The sequence below is a fragment of the Trachypithecus francoisi genome, unplaced genomic scaffold (assembly GCF_009764315.1).
Source record: "Trachypithecus francoisi isolate TF-2019V2 unplaced genomic scaffold, Tfra_2.0 Lachesis_group13, whole genome shotgun sequence".
Classification (NCBI taxonomy): Eukaryota; Metazoa; Chordata; class Mammalia; order Primates; family Cercopithecidae; genus Trachypithecus; species Trachypithecus francoisi.
In genome coordinates, this window is record NW_022681458.1 from 94,028,139 (window position 1) to 94,042,866 (window position 14,728).

General features: G+C 46.4%; 1 protein-coding gene across 1 annotated transcript in view; it reads right to left on the bottom strand.

Moving 5' to 3' along the window:
• Window positions 1–14,728, bottom strand: part of KIF5C (kinesin family member 5C) — a 161,001-nt gene that overhangs the window by 19,873 nt on the left and 126,400 nt on the right. Inside the window, exons 17-22 of the mRNA XM_033231561.1 lie at window positions 12,747–12,864; window positions 9,957–10,033; window positions 8,773–8,882; window positions 6,769–6,870; window positions 6,510–6,570; window positions 1,817–1,888 (exon numbers count right to left, since the gene is read on the bottom strand). Coding sequence (XP_033087452.1) covers window positions 1,817–1,888; window positions 6,510–6,570; window positions 6,769–6,870; window positions 8,773–8,882; window positions 9,957–10,033; window positions 12,747–12,864 — 540 coding nt within the window. The remainder of the gene's footprint in view (window positions 1–1,816; window positions 1,889–6,509; window positions 6,571–6,768; window positions 6,871–8,772; window positions 8,883–9,956; window positions 10,034–12,746; window positions 12,865–14,728) is intronic.

Below are 14,728 nucleotides of genomic sequence, written 5' to 3' on the forward strand. Positions count from 1 at the left end.
CCTGCAGCTCTTCAGTCTAAAACTGAGCTCCCCAAATTTAAGCCTTAGCACTGGGCTCCCCAGGGGAGGGTTTGTTGAGACTTGGGTTGCCACACTCCAACCCTGGTCTCTGATTCAGTGGATCTGGGGTCGGGTATGAGAATTTGCATATCTAAACAGTTCCCTACGTGATGCTGAGGCTGATGGCCAGAGAACCACCCACAGAAAACCGCTGGTCTAAAAGCAGGGCTTTCCTAGAGAGTTTTTTATCATTAAATCCGGAAGTCTGATCTCAAGCTCCTAACCCTCCCCAGGACCAGAGCCTCCCGTGTATGGTCATGGCTTCCACCTCCTTCCTCGGACTGAACCTTTTCAGTCCATGTCATAACCTCTGGCCAGATGCCCTCCCCGTCTAGTCTCCCTGTCCATCACCTTTGCTCTGGCTTCACTCTCCTGCCAGGTCCAGGCCCCCATGGTCATTTGTATTTTAACTACCTAATTGCCTAGCCATTGCCATGCGTGCCTTGAAATTGCCCATCATTTTCTGCCTTCTTTATATTCATTTCCAGGATTCTAAACTCGCTTAAATCATGCTGTCAGGGGCCACATGCTTCTGACTCAACACCAACACCACTGCTCAGCAATCCTTCTACTTTTCCATAGTCGCCCACCTCGGCTGCCTGAACCTTGTCTAGTCTCCTTGGGCTTCCCATTCTCTTCCCTACTTCCCCACCAAGGACTGAGCCTACACATAAACCAAGAAGACCCAAATCATCAAATGTAGCTTCTTTCTACCCTCATGTATTTCCCTGCCGATCCTTCCAACTTGACTTCTTCACTCCTCCCCTTTAGGAATGTGTGTCCCTTCTCCTTACCAAGACTACCTAATACATCCATCTACACTATTAATCCGCTCCCTCTCAGACCTGACTCTATCTTTGTAAGACATTTGACCTCTTTCCCTTGGCTCCTTCACACTGACACACATTCACACATTCAAATATGCACACACATTTATACACACATGCACACACTTTTCTTAAACAGACCTTCCTTCAATCCTACCATCCCTCTACACATGGCCCATTGTGTTGTCCATCACTTTTAAACACTTTGAAAGAGTAGCCCTCTTGCTGCCTTCACCTCTTACTCCTTCCTTAAACCTCTGCAACCTGTTTGGGTGAGTCACCATTACAGAGTGTCTCCAGATTGCTGGTGTAGCAAGAGGACAGAAGAAGCTCAGATCCAGAGACCCCGCAGGCCTGGGTTCCAGACCCATCTCTGGCTCTTCCCACCAGTGCAATATGGGTAAGTTATATAACATCTGAGCCTATCTCAGCCTATTTGCAAAAACAGGAACACTAAGCACCACTTATATGGTTGCTGGGAAAAGCAAATAAAATACTGGATGTTGATGTGCTTCATAAACTCTGACCTAGCCCCTAATGGCCTCTCAACAAACAAATAAGAGGCTCTCTCAGTCCACCTTCTCCAGGCTTCCGGGCAATGCTTTCTGAAGTGACTGCTCTAAATGTTTCTGTGTCAAGAGCAGTCGCCCTCACACAGTGGGGGCCAGAAAAATATGTGTTCATTTGAAATGAAGGCCAGGGAAAGCATTCTGACTTCCTTTTACTAAGAAGGAAAAATCAGATGGGAAAATGTTACCAAGTGTTTTTTGCCTCCAGCACATTCTTTTAATAACATTCTCTGGTGTGAAGTAATTAATTTTTAAGCATAACCAGCCCCGACTTAAGCAAGTGGTATTTCAACTGAAAATGATTCTTCCCTGTCATCTTTGATTTTCTTCTCAGTCCCATTCAGACAAAAGAGAACTCACTTTTTTAACTCGGGTGGTCAGATCCTGGACAAAGAGTTTCCGAAGATTGTGCAGTGTCTGCAATTCTCTAGACTGGAAGAGAAGATTTTTAAAGGTCACTTAAATGTAGCAATTCACTGAATTTATGGCACATTTGGCACCAGATCATTCCCCGAGACACTTCCGAGCCTGCCATGGATGCCACTGGTGCACCCCCTTCCCTGTGACATCCCACCCTGACCATGCCCACTGCTGGACCTAGTGTCATTACTGGCGCACCTTGAGGTGCAGAGCCTGAGAACCCAAACCACAAATTGTAAACTAGAACAAAGCCTGCTCATCCGTTCACAGTGGAACCACACATTTCCTCACCACAAAAATTCAAAAGGTTTCCTCACAAAAATTCCTACTGGGCTATGTCGTATCAGGATGAATTCCTTTTTTCTTTTTTTTTTTAATTACATAAAAGTTACAGTGTAATACCAACAAGCTTAAATGAAAAGTTAGCCACAATATCTCACCGTAACTGACTCACATTTTTCATGTCTCCACACCTGCTTCAGGCGCAAGTCCACACGCTTGTTTGCTTTACATCACTGAGCTTACGGATGAGGCATTTGGTGGACTTTCCTTCTGGGTGGCCCTGGGCAAGTTATCTAACCTTTCTGTGCCTCCGTTTTCTTATTGTTAACATGACAATAAAAACAGTAGTTGCCTCATCATTGCTGTCAAGATTAAATGAGATGAATCTTATAATGTTCTGAGAACATTTTCTGGCACATATTAAGTTCCCAATAAACGTGACTAGTATGAATTTATTGATCCATATTTCATATCATCAAAGCCATTTCTTCATTAGGCTTGTATTGCTTCCTTTTATTGTTGTTGTTAAAACTTTCACTGTAATCTTGGGGACATTTTTCCCCTTCACTTTGGAGTACTTTCTACAAATGAAACCTTAGGAATTAAACTGCTGAGACGAGCCTGAGTCAGATCTGGTGATCTTTGTTAACAAGATCAGAAGATCAAATATTTCTGTCTGTTCAAGTCTCCATGTGTTTACTATAGTAGATATGATTAGTTCCTTGTAAAATATTTTCCTACAGAGGAAGAGGAGAGAGCTAAATTCTGCATGCAAACTTTTTTATTTGTCTAAATTGACCTACTTTAACACAGAATTTCAAGGGATGCAACTCACTCACGCACGCTCACATCTAAAAGGAAAAAAACATACTATAAAGCTATGCAAACACTAAGTTTCTTGCAATAAAAGTTCTCTGTTAATTTAAGGTCTTACTACTGGGTCCAATTCTGTGTTGAAATAAGAAGCACCTGAAGTCAATTGTGTCCTCGGATGAGGTAAATTACTTTCTGCAGGAAACCAAATGGATCTGTGATTATGAATAATGTGCACACAGGACCTGTCTGAGGCTGTGCCGCCTTTCAGCCCAGGGGCAGGGGTGCAGTACTCTCTATGTTACAGACACATTGTCCCAGGCCCTGCCAGAGGGAGCTCAGCCTGGATACCCTGCTCCTTAACACCTGCGCCCACCCTGCATGCACTCTCTCTCCCATCAGTGGTTTCATTACTGATTGAACTGTAATCACAGTTTACATTTTTCATAAAACCACCACCACACCAAAAGGGAATGGGAACAGAGGACGGAATGAGAACAGTGCTTTGTCCAAGGGCCAGGCATCTCCTGGGGTGTAAATACTAAATATAGAGTCCTGAGTTTGGCAACTTTCTCTCATTTTTGTTTGTTTTTAGGGAGACTGAACAATAAACAGTTTGGGAAGGGTAGTATAAATCATTTAAAATCACTTGTCCCTTTTATTTATGTACACTGTGCTCAGGCAACTATCATTCGGCCTCCTGTGGCAGTGTTCCTTCCTCTATCACGTTCATTATCACCCCTCCGCCTCCCCACACATGTCCCTCTTCACAGGTTGCGACCCTCCATGCCAAAGCTCAAGGCTCAGCTTCCCGTCACAGTGGACAGCAAGGAGGGAATACAAGTCTCATCAACGCACCCAGAGGAGAGCTCCCGCCCCAAAGCCCAGACAGTGTCCTGTTCCAGCCAGTCAGCTGCCCAGGGCCAGGGATGCCCCAACGGCCAGTCGGCCTTTTCCACCACTGTGCCCTGCAGCGGGCTTCCCAGGCATTCACCCCCTGGTCAGCAGGCTCCATGCCCCACCTACCCCACCCAAACACTCCAGGAGGCAGAACAGGCCCTGCGCTGAGGAGAGCGGCAGAACAGTCAGCCAAGGACAGCTCGTCTATTTCTGAAGAACATTTACGGCTCAGGGAGAATTCCAAGGCTGAGTGAAAACATCCGAGTCTAAAACAGCATACACTGCAGGGCTCCAATCTTGGATTTTAAAAGCGTGCATGCGATGCGTGTGGGTGGTAAGTGAGAGTGAGGGAGAGAATGTGGGTGCCATGAAGCCAGTGGGTCTGTCCGCGTGCACGGGCTGGGCGAGGGTGCGAGTGGGGAGCAGCCTGGGAGGGAGCGCATGGAACCGCGCCCAGCGTGGGTGGGAAAGAGGACGAGCAGGGAGACAGAGGAGCTAGTGAGGAAAATACGTCATTCAAAAGACGCAAAAGACCACTCGAACTTCAAAAAAGGCAAAAGAGCTGATGAAACATTCTTTAAATATCACACTCCTGAGCGTATGAGAGGAGAAAGCATGTGAGTCCGTGAGCATGGAAATAAGTGTGCGTGTGAGCGGAGGTGGTTGTGACTGAAAGAGTGCATGAGGGTGACATGTGTGAACGCGCCTGCGTGCATGTGAGGGGGAGTGTCCTGAGACAGCATCTGTGCAAGAGTGTACAAGGGAGTGTGAACATGGGTGTGGGTGTGAGTGAAGGCAAGCAAGGGGAGTAAGGGTGAGCAACTGCACGAGAGTGATTATGTAAATGTGCGAGTGAGAAAGTGTGGACAATCATTAGTGAGAATGCAAGCTGTGTGTGTGCATGCAAGTGCGCATGTCTTGTGTGTAACAAGAGTATGTGTTGTAAGTACTTGTGTATGGAGGAGCACGCAGGAGTGAGTGTGGCTGAGCAGAGGCATGCGAACATGACAGTGAGCAGCTGACTGCAAGGGACTTGTGAGCGCCGGTGTGAGTGTGTGATGATGTGCTCGTGTGCTTGAGCTGTAGATGTCAGTGAGACCGAAAGAGGGCGTGGATGGCTAGGTACAGTGGAGTGAGAGTGCCTGAGAGCTCACGGGTGTAAAGGAAGAGAAGATCCCAAAATATTTCATTGATATCACTGATCTCTGGCTGGTAGAAATATAGTGAAATTTTAATGTTCAATATTTTTCTGAATTTCTATAATTATCTATAATTAGGATTATCACTTCTCTGGCAAAACAGATGTAGATGAAGCAATTGTGTGGCTTCGTTTCAGGTTCCCCAGCAGCAGCCCCCTCCACAGGCTCCTCCTCCATGCTCCAAACGCCGGGCTCCCTGTGGACACAGGCATCTTCTGTCTCCAATGGCTGGTGCCCTCATTTCCTCTCCCTGGCTTTGAGGTGCAACAAATACTATAAGTCCAGGGGCCAGAGCACAATCTCGGGGCCAGACCCAAGCAAACAGTTGCCACCAATGTGGGGTCACCAGGTCCTTGGAGATGGATCAGTCCCACACAGATCCACATGACCCATGAACGGAGCCAAAATGGATGACTGTATCTAACCAACAGTTTCTCCCTGTCGTTGAATCATGTGAAATGCCTGAACGTGTTTTCACCAAATGGAGAGGCTATGTTAGAATGGTCTATCTTGAAGCGCAGGCTGTGGGGCATGGAGCCAGGCAGCTATCCCACAGAGCAGCTGAAATGGAAGCTGACCAGAGGAGATGATTCCAACAAACCCAGACACAGGACAGAGAAAACCAACCAGGGTTTCAAATAACGAGCCCTTCCAAAGGGAGGTTGGGCCCATCACTCCTCCACCCAAAGCCCTGCAGGTCTCAAAGTTTTACCTGGCCTGCATCACTGTGGCCTTTACCTCTCTGTGCTCACCTTACATCCCTGTCCTTCCCTCAGCTGCAGCTACACAAACCTCCCTGCTGGCCCCCAACATGACAGTCCTGGGCTTATCTCAGGGCGTTGGCATGAGCTGTTGCATCTGCCAGGAATGCTCTCCCCCACATATCTCTATGGCTCACTTCTTCTCCTTCTTGGAGTCCCTGCTCAAAGGTCACCTCCTCATGGAGCCTCCCCCAGTCACCAACCTCTGCACATTCTATAGCCATCTGATAGACTGCAAGATTTGTTTCCTTACTGTTTATCATCTCTCGCGGCTAAAGGTAAGCTTCATAAGGACAGAGATCTTGTCTCTGTTGTTTATGGATATATTCAGGCACCTTGAAGAATGCCAGCCGTTAGGAGATGCTCAATAAATATCTGTTGAATGTTGAGTGGAAGAATGTCACAGAGTACAGGGCTGTAAAATTGCTAAGTTGCAATTCAGCTTAATCCTCACTCAGGGGCTCCAGGTTACTGCTCTAAGGATAGGTGGATTGGTTGATTGATTCTGTGAAGAGTTGAGGGCTAAATTCTACAAATCCTACTTTTCCATAGAATGTCTTATCTAAAACATTACACAGAAAGGTGTGCATGGATAAAATTTTGAAAGACACAATCCGACAAATCACAAACAAATCTGGTCTTGGAGACGAACATAAATCGGGAAATATCTTGACATACCACTGTCTCCTCCAGCCCTTTGAGGTCTTCTCTGGCTTGTTCCCTTTTATCGTTGAGCAACCTGAAAAACAAAAAGGAACCATAGACCACCATAGGGGACTCAGAGATTTCAGCAGATACTATTTGCATCCACAGATAAATCAAACAAAACCAACCAACAAGCACACAAATAGCCATTGTCTGTTTTTAAATTAGCCCAATCTAACCAGAATATCACAGGGATGAGAGAAAATAGGGGAAATATTTAGAGTGCACTCACAAGAGCTTTTCCAGCTTCATTTCTCTCTCTTGGTCCTCTATTTTCAGCTTGTTATAATCAGAACTGAGCTTCTCCTGTTCCAGTTGCAGTTTCTGATTCAAACTGAAATTGAGAGGAAAAAGCAATATATTCCACATCAGTCTGAAATTCTGAGTCATCCGGCTAAAACCGTGGTTCTGTTCCAACCCTATTAGTTCTGTACAATAAAGGCAGTAATTCTGCAGGATTTGGAGGGATCAGAGAACAACCTCACAGCTTCCTCCCTGCCCAAGTGAGAACTAATTTCTGGGGTGCATCTAAGAGTCATGCAACATAAGGCTTTGAGGATGTATTTATAGTTTGCTTGTGCAAGAGCTTCAGGGGAAAAATAATGAGATGGGAGAAGGGCTGATATTTTAAAACACAGAGGCCATGTAAGAAGAATTCTGCTTCCTCAGCCCCTCCGATGGCATGCACTCACTCGGGGAACCTGATTTGGCCATTTCCACCTTCCCTCCTTTCTGGTCTGACGTTCTAAAAACATCTCCCAAGTCCAAATGCCTCACTGATACCAGGGCAGTTTCTGCCCTCAAGGAGTGGGCACGGAGAGAGAAATTATGAAGAAAAGACAGCCTGGGCTCTGCTGCAAACAGAAACTTGCCATCTGGTTGAGGGTGTTTGGTCAACATTTACATCAGTCTAGGACTCATAAAACCTTTCCTAGAGCCACGCCTAAGCGCCTGTAAAGGAACAGCTATGCACCACCAGAAGGAAAGCCCAGAGTCCATTTGAAGGGCACAGGCCGAGGAAGCTTTCCCACCTCCTAACTCACTCACCAACCTGCCCTCTTTCTTGCCTTCCTTCCCTCCCACCTCCCCCTCCCTTCCAGATGAATATGTGAGGGTGATTAATCAGAATAATAAACGTGAGATATCCCTGAAGGGGAAAGCACATGGCAACAGCAGGGGGTGGCCCGGGAGGAGAAAAAGAGGGAGGAGTCTAAGTGCCTTCCTTCAGGGACTGGGCACCGAGTCTGGGTCACACCATTTAGACTTTTGCTTGGGTTCCCATTCTTCTCTTTTAAAATGCACATGTACCTTTCAAGCGGCTCACACACATTGAAAAGGGACTTGGATCAGTAGTCTGGAGAATTAAAGTCTAACTCCAATCTGATTCCTATTTAGCAATGTGACCTTAAGTAAATCATTTCACCCTGCTTCCCATATAGAAATCTGTTTCTTCATCTACAGAAAGTGGGAGGGAAGAGAACAGTGTAGACCCTGGGTGGGGTGGGGGTGGGGAGATCAGCATTTCAATATAATTGGTTTTCTTTGTAATCCCAAGTCTTTTATGCAGAGCATTTGAAAACATTATGCTGAAGGAGCAGAGGGCATGTCAGAGGCTGTGACAAGGCAGGAGCACAGCATGAGGGGGCGTCACCAGAGAGAAACTGCCATGATGCCATCCTGGTGGCAGTGCCACAGGTCGCTGGTACCTCTGCCTGTGCAGACACATGACAGTGTGGGGTCCTAAGAAGTGAGCACATGGAACCAGGTGGCTGGGTGGCACAGTGAGTGTGTATGTGTAGGGGGAGAAGGGGAGGCAGTGGTGCTGTCTTCTCTCGAGTGTTTATTAACCTACTAGAACCGTGTAGTCAGGACCAAGTTATTTTCTTTTTATTTTCTTTTTTTTTTTTTTTTTTTTTTGGTGCTTTCATTACAGATGCTCCCCCATCTAGTGGGGCATGCGTCCATCCACAGAATCACCTATGTGACCCCAGCCCTCGGGGACTAGCAAAGGCAGCTGGGCCTGCCTGCCACCTGCCACGCCAGGGTTCCAGGAGGCTCAGCTCCAGATGGGAGAACAGACCTTGGAAGCAGCCCGCCCAGCCTGCTGTGTCACCAGGGCAGTGCCCACAGGGCAAGGTGAGCAGGGCCCTTGGCTAAGAGCCACATCCTTCCGGGCTTCCCCAAGAGGACCGAGGCATGACCACCCCCATACCCCTGGAGTCCTGGGCCAACTCACTCCCGAATCTCATCAATGATTTTCTGCTTCTCCTCAATTTCATCTCGGAGTCTAGACAGCTGCTTCTGGTGAGCTTCCCGGTGGCTCTCCATCTGCTGCTCCAGCGCCTTCTGCATTCCAGGCCAAGAGAAACATGTCATCCACTCGTTAGCACTCAGCCCACTCTGTGACAAGCCCTGGATCTGGACCTACCGCCTCCCCTGTGTCCCTCAGATGTCAGATCCCAAAACTGGGGGCATTTCTGACTCTTGTGCGCCCAGGACCCGGCCTTGCTTTATTGGGATAACAAAACCCAAGATCTGTCATAAAACTAAGTGGGCCTTAGGAGCCAATTAGTCCACCGACTAAAAGTGTTCCCTTGACCTTCTACAGCCCAGCCTGAGCTTCTCCAGTCCACCCTGAGCTTCTCCAGCCAGGTCAGTCAGAGGGCACCAACCTCTCCCTATTCAAGTAACCTCAGACAAACCTGTAACCTGTGTGAGCTGCACTCCCTCACCTGTCAAATTGAGATAAAAGCCCCTGCCCTGCCCACTGTACAGATTTATGATGATGTCCAAAGGAGACCTTTCTGTCAAAACATTCTAAAGACAGGAAAGGGACTCCCACAAGGCATGATTTTATTCTGCTGGCTGGAGTAGGGGCATGCCGTGGACATCACTTTAACTGTGGACTTTGACTCAGTGAAGCTCATATAGTTTGCCTACAACTAATCAAAATCCTACATCTTCTCCTGTCTCATTTTATTCACCTAAAAGTCTTACTCCCCAATCAATTTTCCTTTACTCTTTAAAATGTGACCAAAAGAAAAATCTCTGTGTTTGAGATAGAAACTCAAATTTGGTGTGTTCTTCATAAAGGTTGGAGGAAGAAATCCTTAGAAGTTAACTCCGACAAAAGAGCTCATGCAGTGATTGGGGGTGCTACCCTATCCCTCTTCATGAGGAATGGGGAAGACAAAGTTATTAACGCAACTTAACCATTCTCTACAGACATCTTGGGGTTTCGGGACTTGTTCATTTCTAAGCCAGACCACACTGAGATGGACTCTGAATGCTCAGCAGCTCCCCTCCCCTCTCCCCTGCCACACACAGATCTGAAGGTGACAGATTTTCCTAGAATAAGCATTTCCAATACAAATGCATAAAATGCACACTGGGCTTTATGGAAGGGGCGGTCACACGCACCTTCATTTCCTCAGCATCCTGCAACCGCGTCAGATGTTCCTTCTCCTTATCCTGGAAGCTGACTTCGTGCATTTTTTCTGTTTTGAATTTTAAATGGATGATTTAAGATTTAACCGGTGGGACTCACACCCAAAATCAAAAATTAAAAAAAAACAAAAAGCAAGAAACATGGCAACAGAGTGAAACATTGGCTTATATCAGCAGTTACAACCACAGCATAAAGCAACAGGCAAGGACTTCTGGCTAAAGCCAAGGCTGCCCCTCCTGCAGCATTCCTCCCACAGGGAAGTGCAGCAACTGTAGGGGACAATGCTCACGGGGGGCGGTCCTCCTAGGACTGCACTCTGGCTTTATGTCACTGCACACCTGGAGGGCTTGTTTCCCACCTGGTCTCTGTGAGCAGCACAAGGTCATGTGCATAAATGGGCCTTGCAGATGATAAAGCCCTCTGTGACTGTTAGGTGGCCTGTGGACCCATGCCATGATGGGAGTTCCAGGAAGACCTACTTTACCTCCCATGTGTAGGCATTTCTTCTCTAAGAATCTGGGGCAGGAAAACATACCCTAAGGATGGGAACATGGGAAATAGAAAGATAGCATAACACTTTTGAGATTAAATCAGAAGGCCCCACGTTTGGGGCAGGGCTGCAGTGTGGCACTCCTGTCTCAGCATATGCTTGGTCCATGGTGCTCCCTGAATGCCAGGTGCAATGGGCAGCCCCAGCTGTGGAGCTGGGGTGCCAGGGAGCAGAGTACTTTACGACAGTGACATTCAATTCATTATTTCTCTCTAGTCTGTTCCACTTCAGGTTTTCTTGCCTCTATTTTATTTCAACTCAGTGGTCCCACTGCAGAAACCACTGAATGCAAGAGAGAAACATGATTTTCCATGTGCAGTTTTTGATGGTGCACCTACTAACATGCACGTGTTACCACACAAATAACATGTTACGAGGTTAGAGCAGAGAGTGGGTATGTTCTTTCTTTTTAAATCTGCCTTGGCATCTGACACAAAATGTATTTACTGAGCAAACTGTACAACAACAATAAAGGATATAAAAATTGATAACAGCATCACCATCCCAACTACCCTATCTCAACCACTTTTATCTTAAATATGAATTCCTAGGAATGCAAGCATCCATTCTTCTTTTTTTTTTTTTCTAGATGGAGTCTTGTTCTGTCACCCAGGCTGGAGTGCAGTGGCATGATCTCAGCTCACTACAACCTCCGGCTCCCGGATTCAAGTGATTCTCCTTCCTCAGCCTCCCGAGTAGCTGGGATTACAGGCATGTGCCACCATGCCCAGCTAATTTTTGTATTTTTAGTAGAGACGGGGTTTCACTATGTTGGCCAGGCTGGTCTCGAACTCCTGACCTCATGATCCGCCCACCTCGGCCTCGCAAAGCGCTGGGATTACAGGCGTGAGCCACCGTGCCCGGCCACATTCATTCATTTTTAATAGTTATAACCATAGTAAAGACACAATGATATATTGTGATTTTCACCAAACATTGCATCATAAACATTGCAGCACACCTTCACGTATTTCATGTGAAAAAAAAGTTCTATTAAATAACACACCATAGTGTGTTAACTATTAGACACTTAGATGGCTTCCTCTTTTTTGCTGATCTAAAATTCTGCAATGAATATCTGAGATGTGATGATCAAAAGTTAGGAAAAATGTTATAATTTTTAATATGTATTTTCAAATGGCTTTCTGAAAGAATTGTAACAATTTTCATTGCAACTCATAATATATATGTTCTAGTTTCACATTACATGGCACATACATTCTTAATCCTGTTCTAGTTTCTGCATTTCTAGTCCCTTCTCTTGAATTTCAGCTTCTATTCATTCATATTTATGAAATGCTTCCTATGTGTGACGCACTTCCCTAAGCTCAGGAGATCACAAGGCTGTCTGGCAAAGGGAAGAGCTTGTTCAAGGAGGTGCCAGCGAAGCCACGGCAGTTCAAACTTTATATTAAGAGCAACGGGATGCCATGGAGGGGTTAGAAGTATTGGTTTGGACAGAGAGAGAATGTGAATTTTAGGATCATCCCTTGGGATGCCACACAGTGGCTGGCCCAGAGCAGACTGAGGGTGGGCATGGGTAGATGGATATAGCCACAGTCCTTAGTTAACCTGGACAGTGAACCAGAGAGGCCTCTGGCAGGTGGAATGAACAGGCTCTGGTGACCAACTAGAGTCAGGAGGTGGGGAGTGGGGGATTCTGATTTGGGTAACTGGGTGGACTGTGGGGAAACGGGAAGATGAGCAGATTCAGGGTGGGAACGGTCTCTTAGAAATCTCTCCTTTTAAGCCGGGCATGGTGGCTCAACTCTGTATTTTTGGGAGGCTGAGGCAGTCGGATCATGAGGTCAGGAGTTTGAGACCAGCCTGGCCAATATGGTGAAACCCTATCTCTACTAAAAAAGACAAAAATTAGCCGGGTGTGGTGACGCACATCTGTAGTCTCAGCTACTCAGGAGGCTGAGGCAGGAGAATCGCTGGAACCCGGGAGGCGGAGGTTGCAGTGAGCTGAGATCACGGACTGCACTCCAGCCTGGGCAACAGAGAGAGACTCTTGTCAAAAAAGAAGAGAGAGAGAGAGAGAGAGAGAGAAAGAAAGAGAAATCTCTCCCTTTTTTCCAGTTATGCTATTGTTTGCAGTAGACCTAGAAATACTTCAACTGAACAAAACTAAATATCATGATTCCCGTCAACCAGAGGCTGTCTGCCTTAGGCCAGGTGTTTGACACCTGCGCGTTAGTCAAATATTTACCCTGGGCTCGGAGCTTAGCCAGCTCTTCGCTGAGCGAGTCCTGGGACTCTTCTAGCTGCCTCCTCTTCTGTTCCATGTTCTGCATGTAGTCTGTCAGAGACTTGATCTTGGCTTCGTGCTTTAAACAAGCAAAAAGGAAGAGTGAATGACTAGCAGGTGGTCATCCAGGCTGGCCTGGAATTGTCTGGTGGGAAAATGCAAGACAAGAGGGGTTCCTGAGTCTCTTTTCTGAGTGCCACCACCAAATGGTGCCCATTTCACCCTTGCCTCGGTGTTCAGAATCACACCAAGACAGACCTCTGCTTCTCCCTGTGCTTCTTGGCTTCGTTCCCCACAGACACCACTCATGGCAGGCCCCTCCTCACCATCCACTTAACATGAGATGCCGAAGGCCAAGCGGGTTTCGCTGCTCAGAGAAAAGCGTGAATGAGAGAAACAGGCTGGGAAAAGTGCAGGGCTGAAGGCCTCATTCATTGAACATGCACCTCTGGATTCCATCTTCACCATTCAAATATTAGGTCCTTCCTTTTTCTGTCCTTCAGACACACCAATTCCCATCTCAGGACCTTTGCATTTTCCTCTCCCTGGAAGCTTTCCCTCCCCACCATCACCACCCCACCACACACCACACACACACACACACTGCCCTGGCTAGCTCCTTATCACTCAGGCCCCAACACTTTCTTACAGCACCTAACGTCCACATCATTTGTCTTGTCTTTTTTAGTTGTTAGCTCCATGAGGGTAGGTGCTTAATAAATATTAGTGAAATGAATGAATGAATGAGAGCTTGTTGGCTGAACAGGGACAGTGGTAACTTCTAGGCAGATGGAAAATGTGCACAGAACACTTCAGATCTAGGGAGCTCAGCTTTAGGCAGGAAGACCCTGGAGACTGAGCTCTAATCTAATGAAATAACTTCTCCAGAAAACACAACTCCGTTGGAGCAGTCATCTTATAAGCACAGTTTTTGGTGACCAGGATGAATGTAAACACAGAAGATAGCATTTCAGCTGGAAAGACTGCCAGGTTCCTTAGATCACATCAGAAAACAAAGAGCCATGGTTTCTGTTACTTTTGAACTTCAGGAAATAATGGTCGAATCTTTGCAATGTATGAATTGTAGCAGAGTGCAAACCACCACCTAATGGAACCTGTGTTTGTTGCTGATGTAGAAAGAAAACTTTAGAACAGGTACTCTTTAAACTCAACACATCCTAATGTTCTTGACTCTGATCTCATACAGCAAAGTCAGTGTCAGTCTGAGACCTGGATGATTCAGAGCACCCCACTGGGCCCTCCTCTGGCTGCACCCTACTCCACTCAGCAAAGAGTTCACAGGCCAAAGGAGCATGTCCTCCTGAACCTATGTTCCCTCTAGACCACACTCAGAGTACTGGGGACCTAGAAACTTCCTACTCCAGGTCTGAAGGCCAGGGCTGGCACTACCTCTTCCTCACCCATTTACACAAATGGCAGCTGGCATCTAACAGTTCCATCAGTTCACACCGGGTGCAAAAGGGACTTGGACATGGAGTTGGTATGTCCAGCTTGAAAGAGAAGAGGGTGGGCTGCAGGCCATGGGGTCTCTATTAGTACCCTTGCCTTGGTCCCCAAATGTTAGAGGCAGGCTGGTCAAAGCACCTGCTGTTGGTATCATAGATGACCTAGAAATCACATATGAGGTGCACTGTTCCCTTATGTATATCATTTTTATTTTCACTTTTCATAAATAATAACTATATAATTATAAAAAATAAAATTCTAGAGCAAATCCAGAAAAAGTGGTGTAAACCATAAACCAATGTATCGACTATTTCCCCCTGATATTCCTTATCTGCAGGAATGCAAAGCACAACGTAAATCCAACTCAGCATTTTCATTTTCACTTAACTTTATATAATTAGACTTTCCCAATGGCTAGGTTTTTACATTTTTTATAAGAGCTGCATAATATTATTCCATGTAACTTTATCTTATTA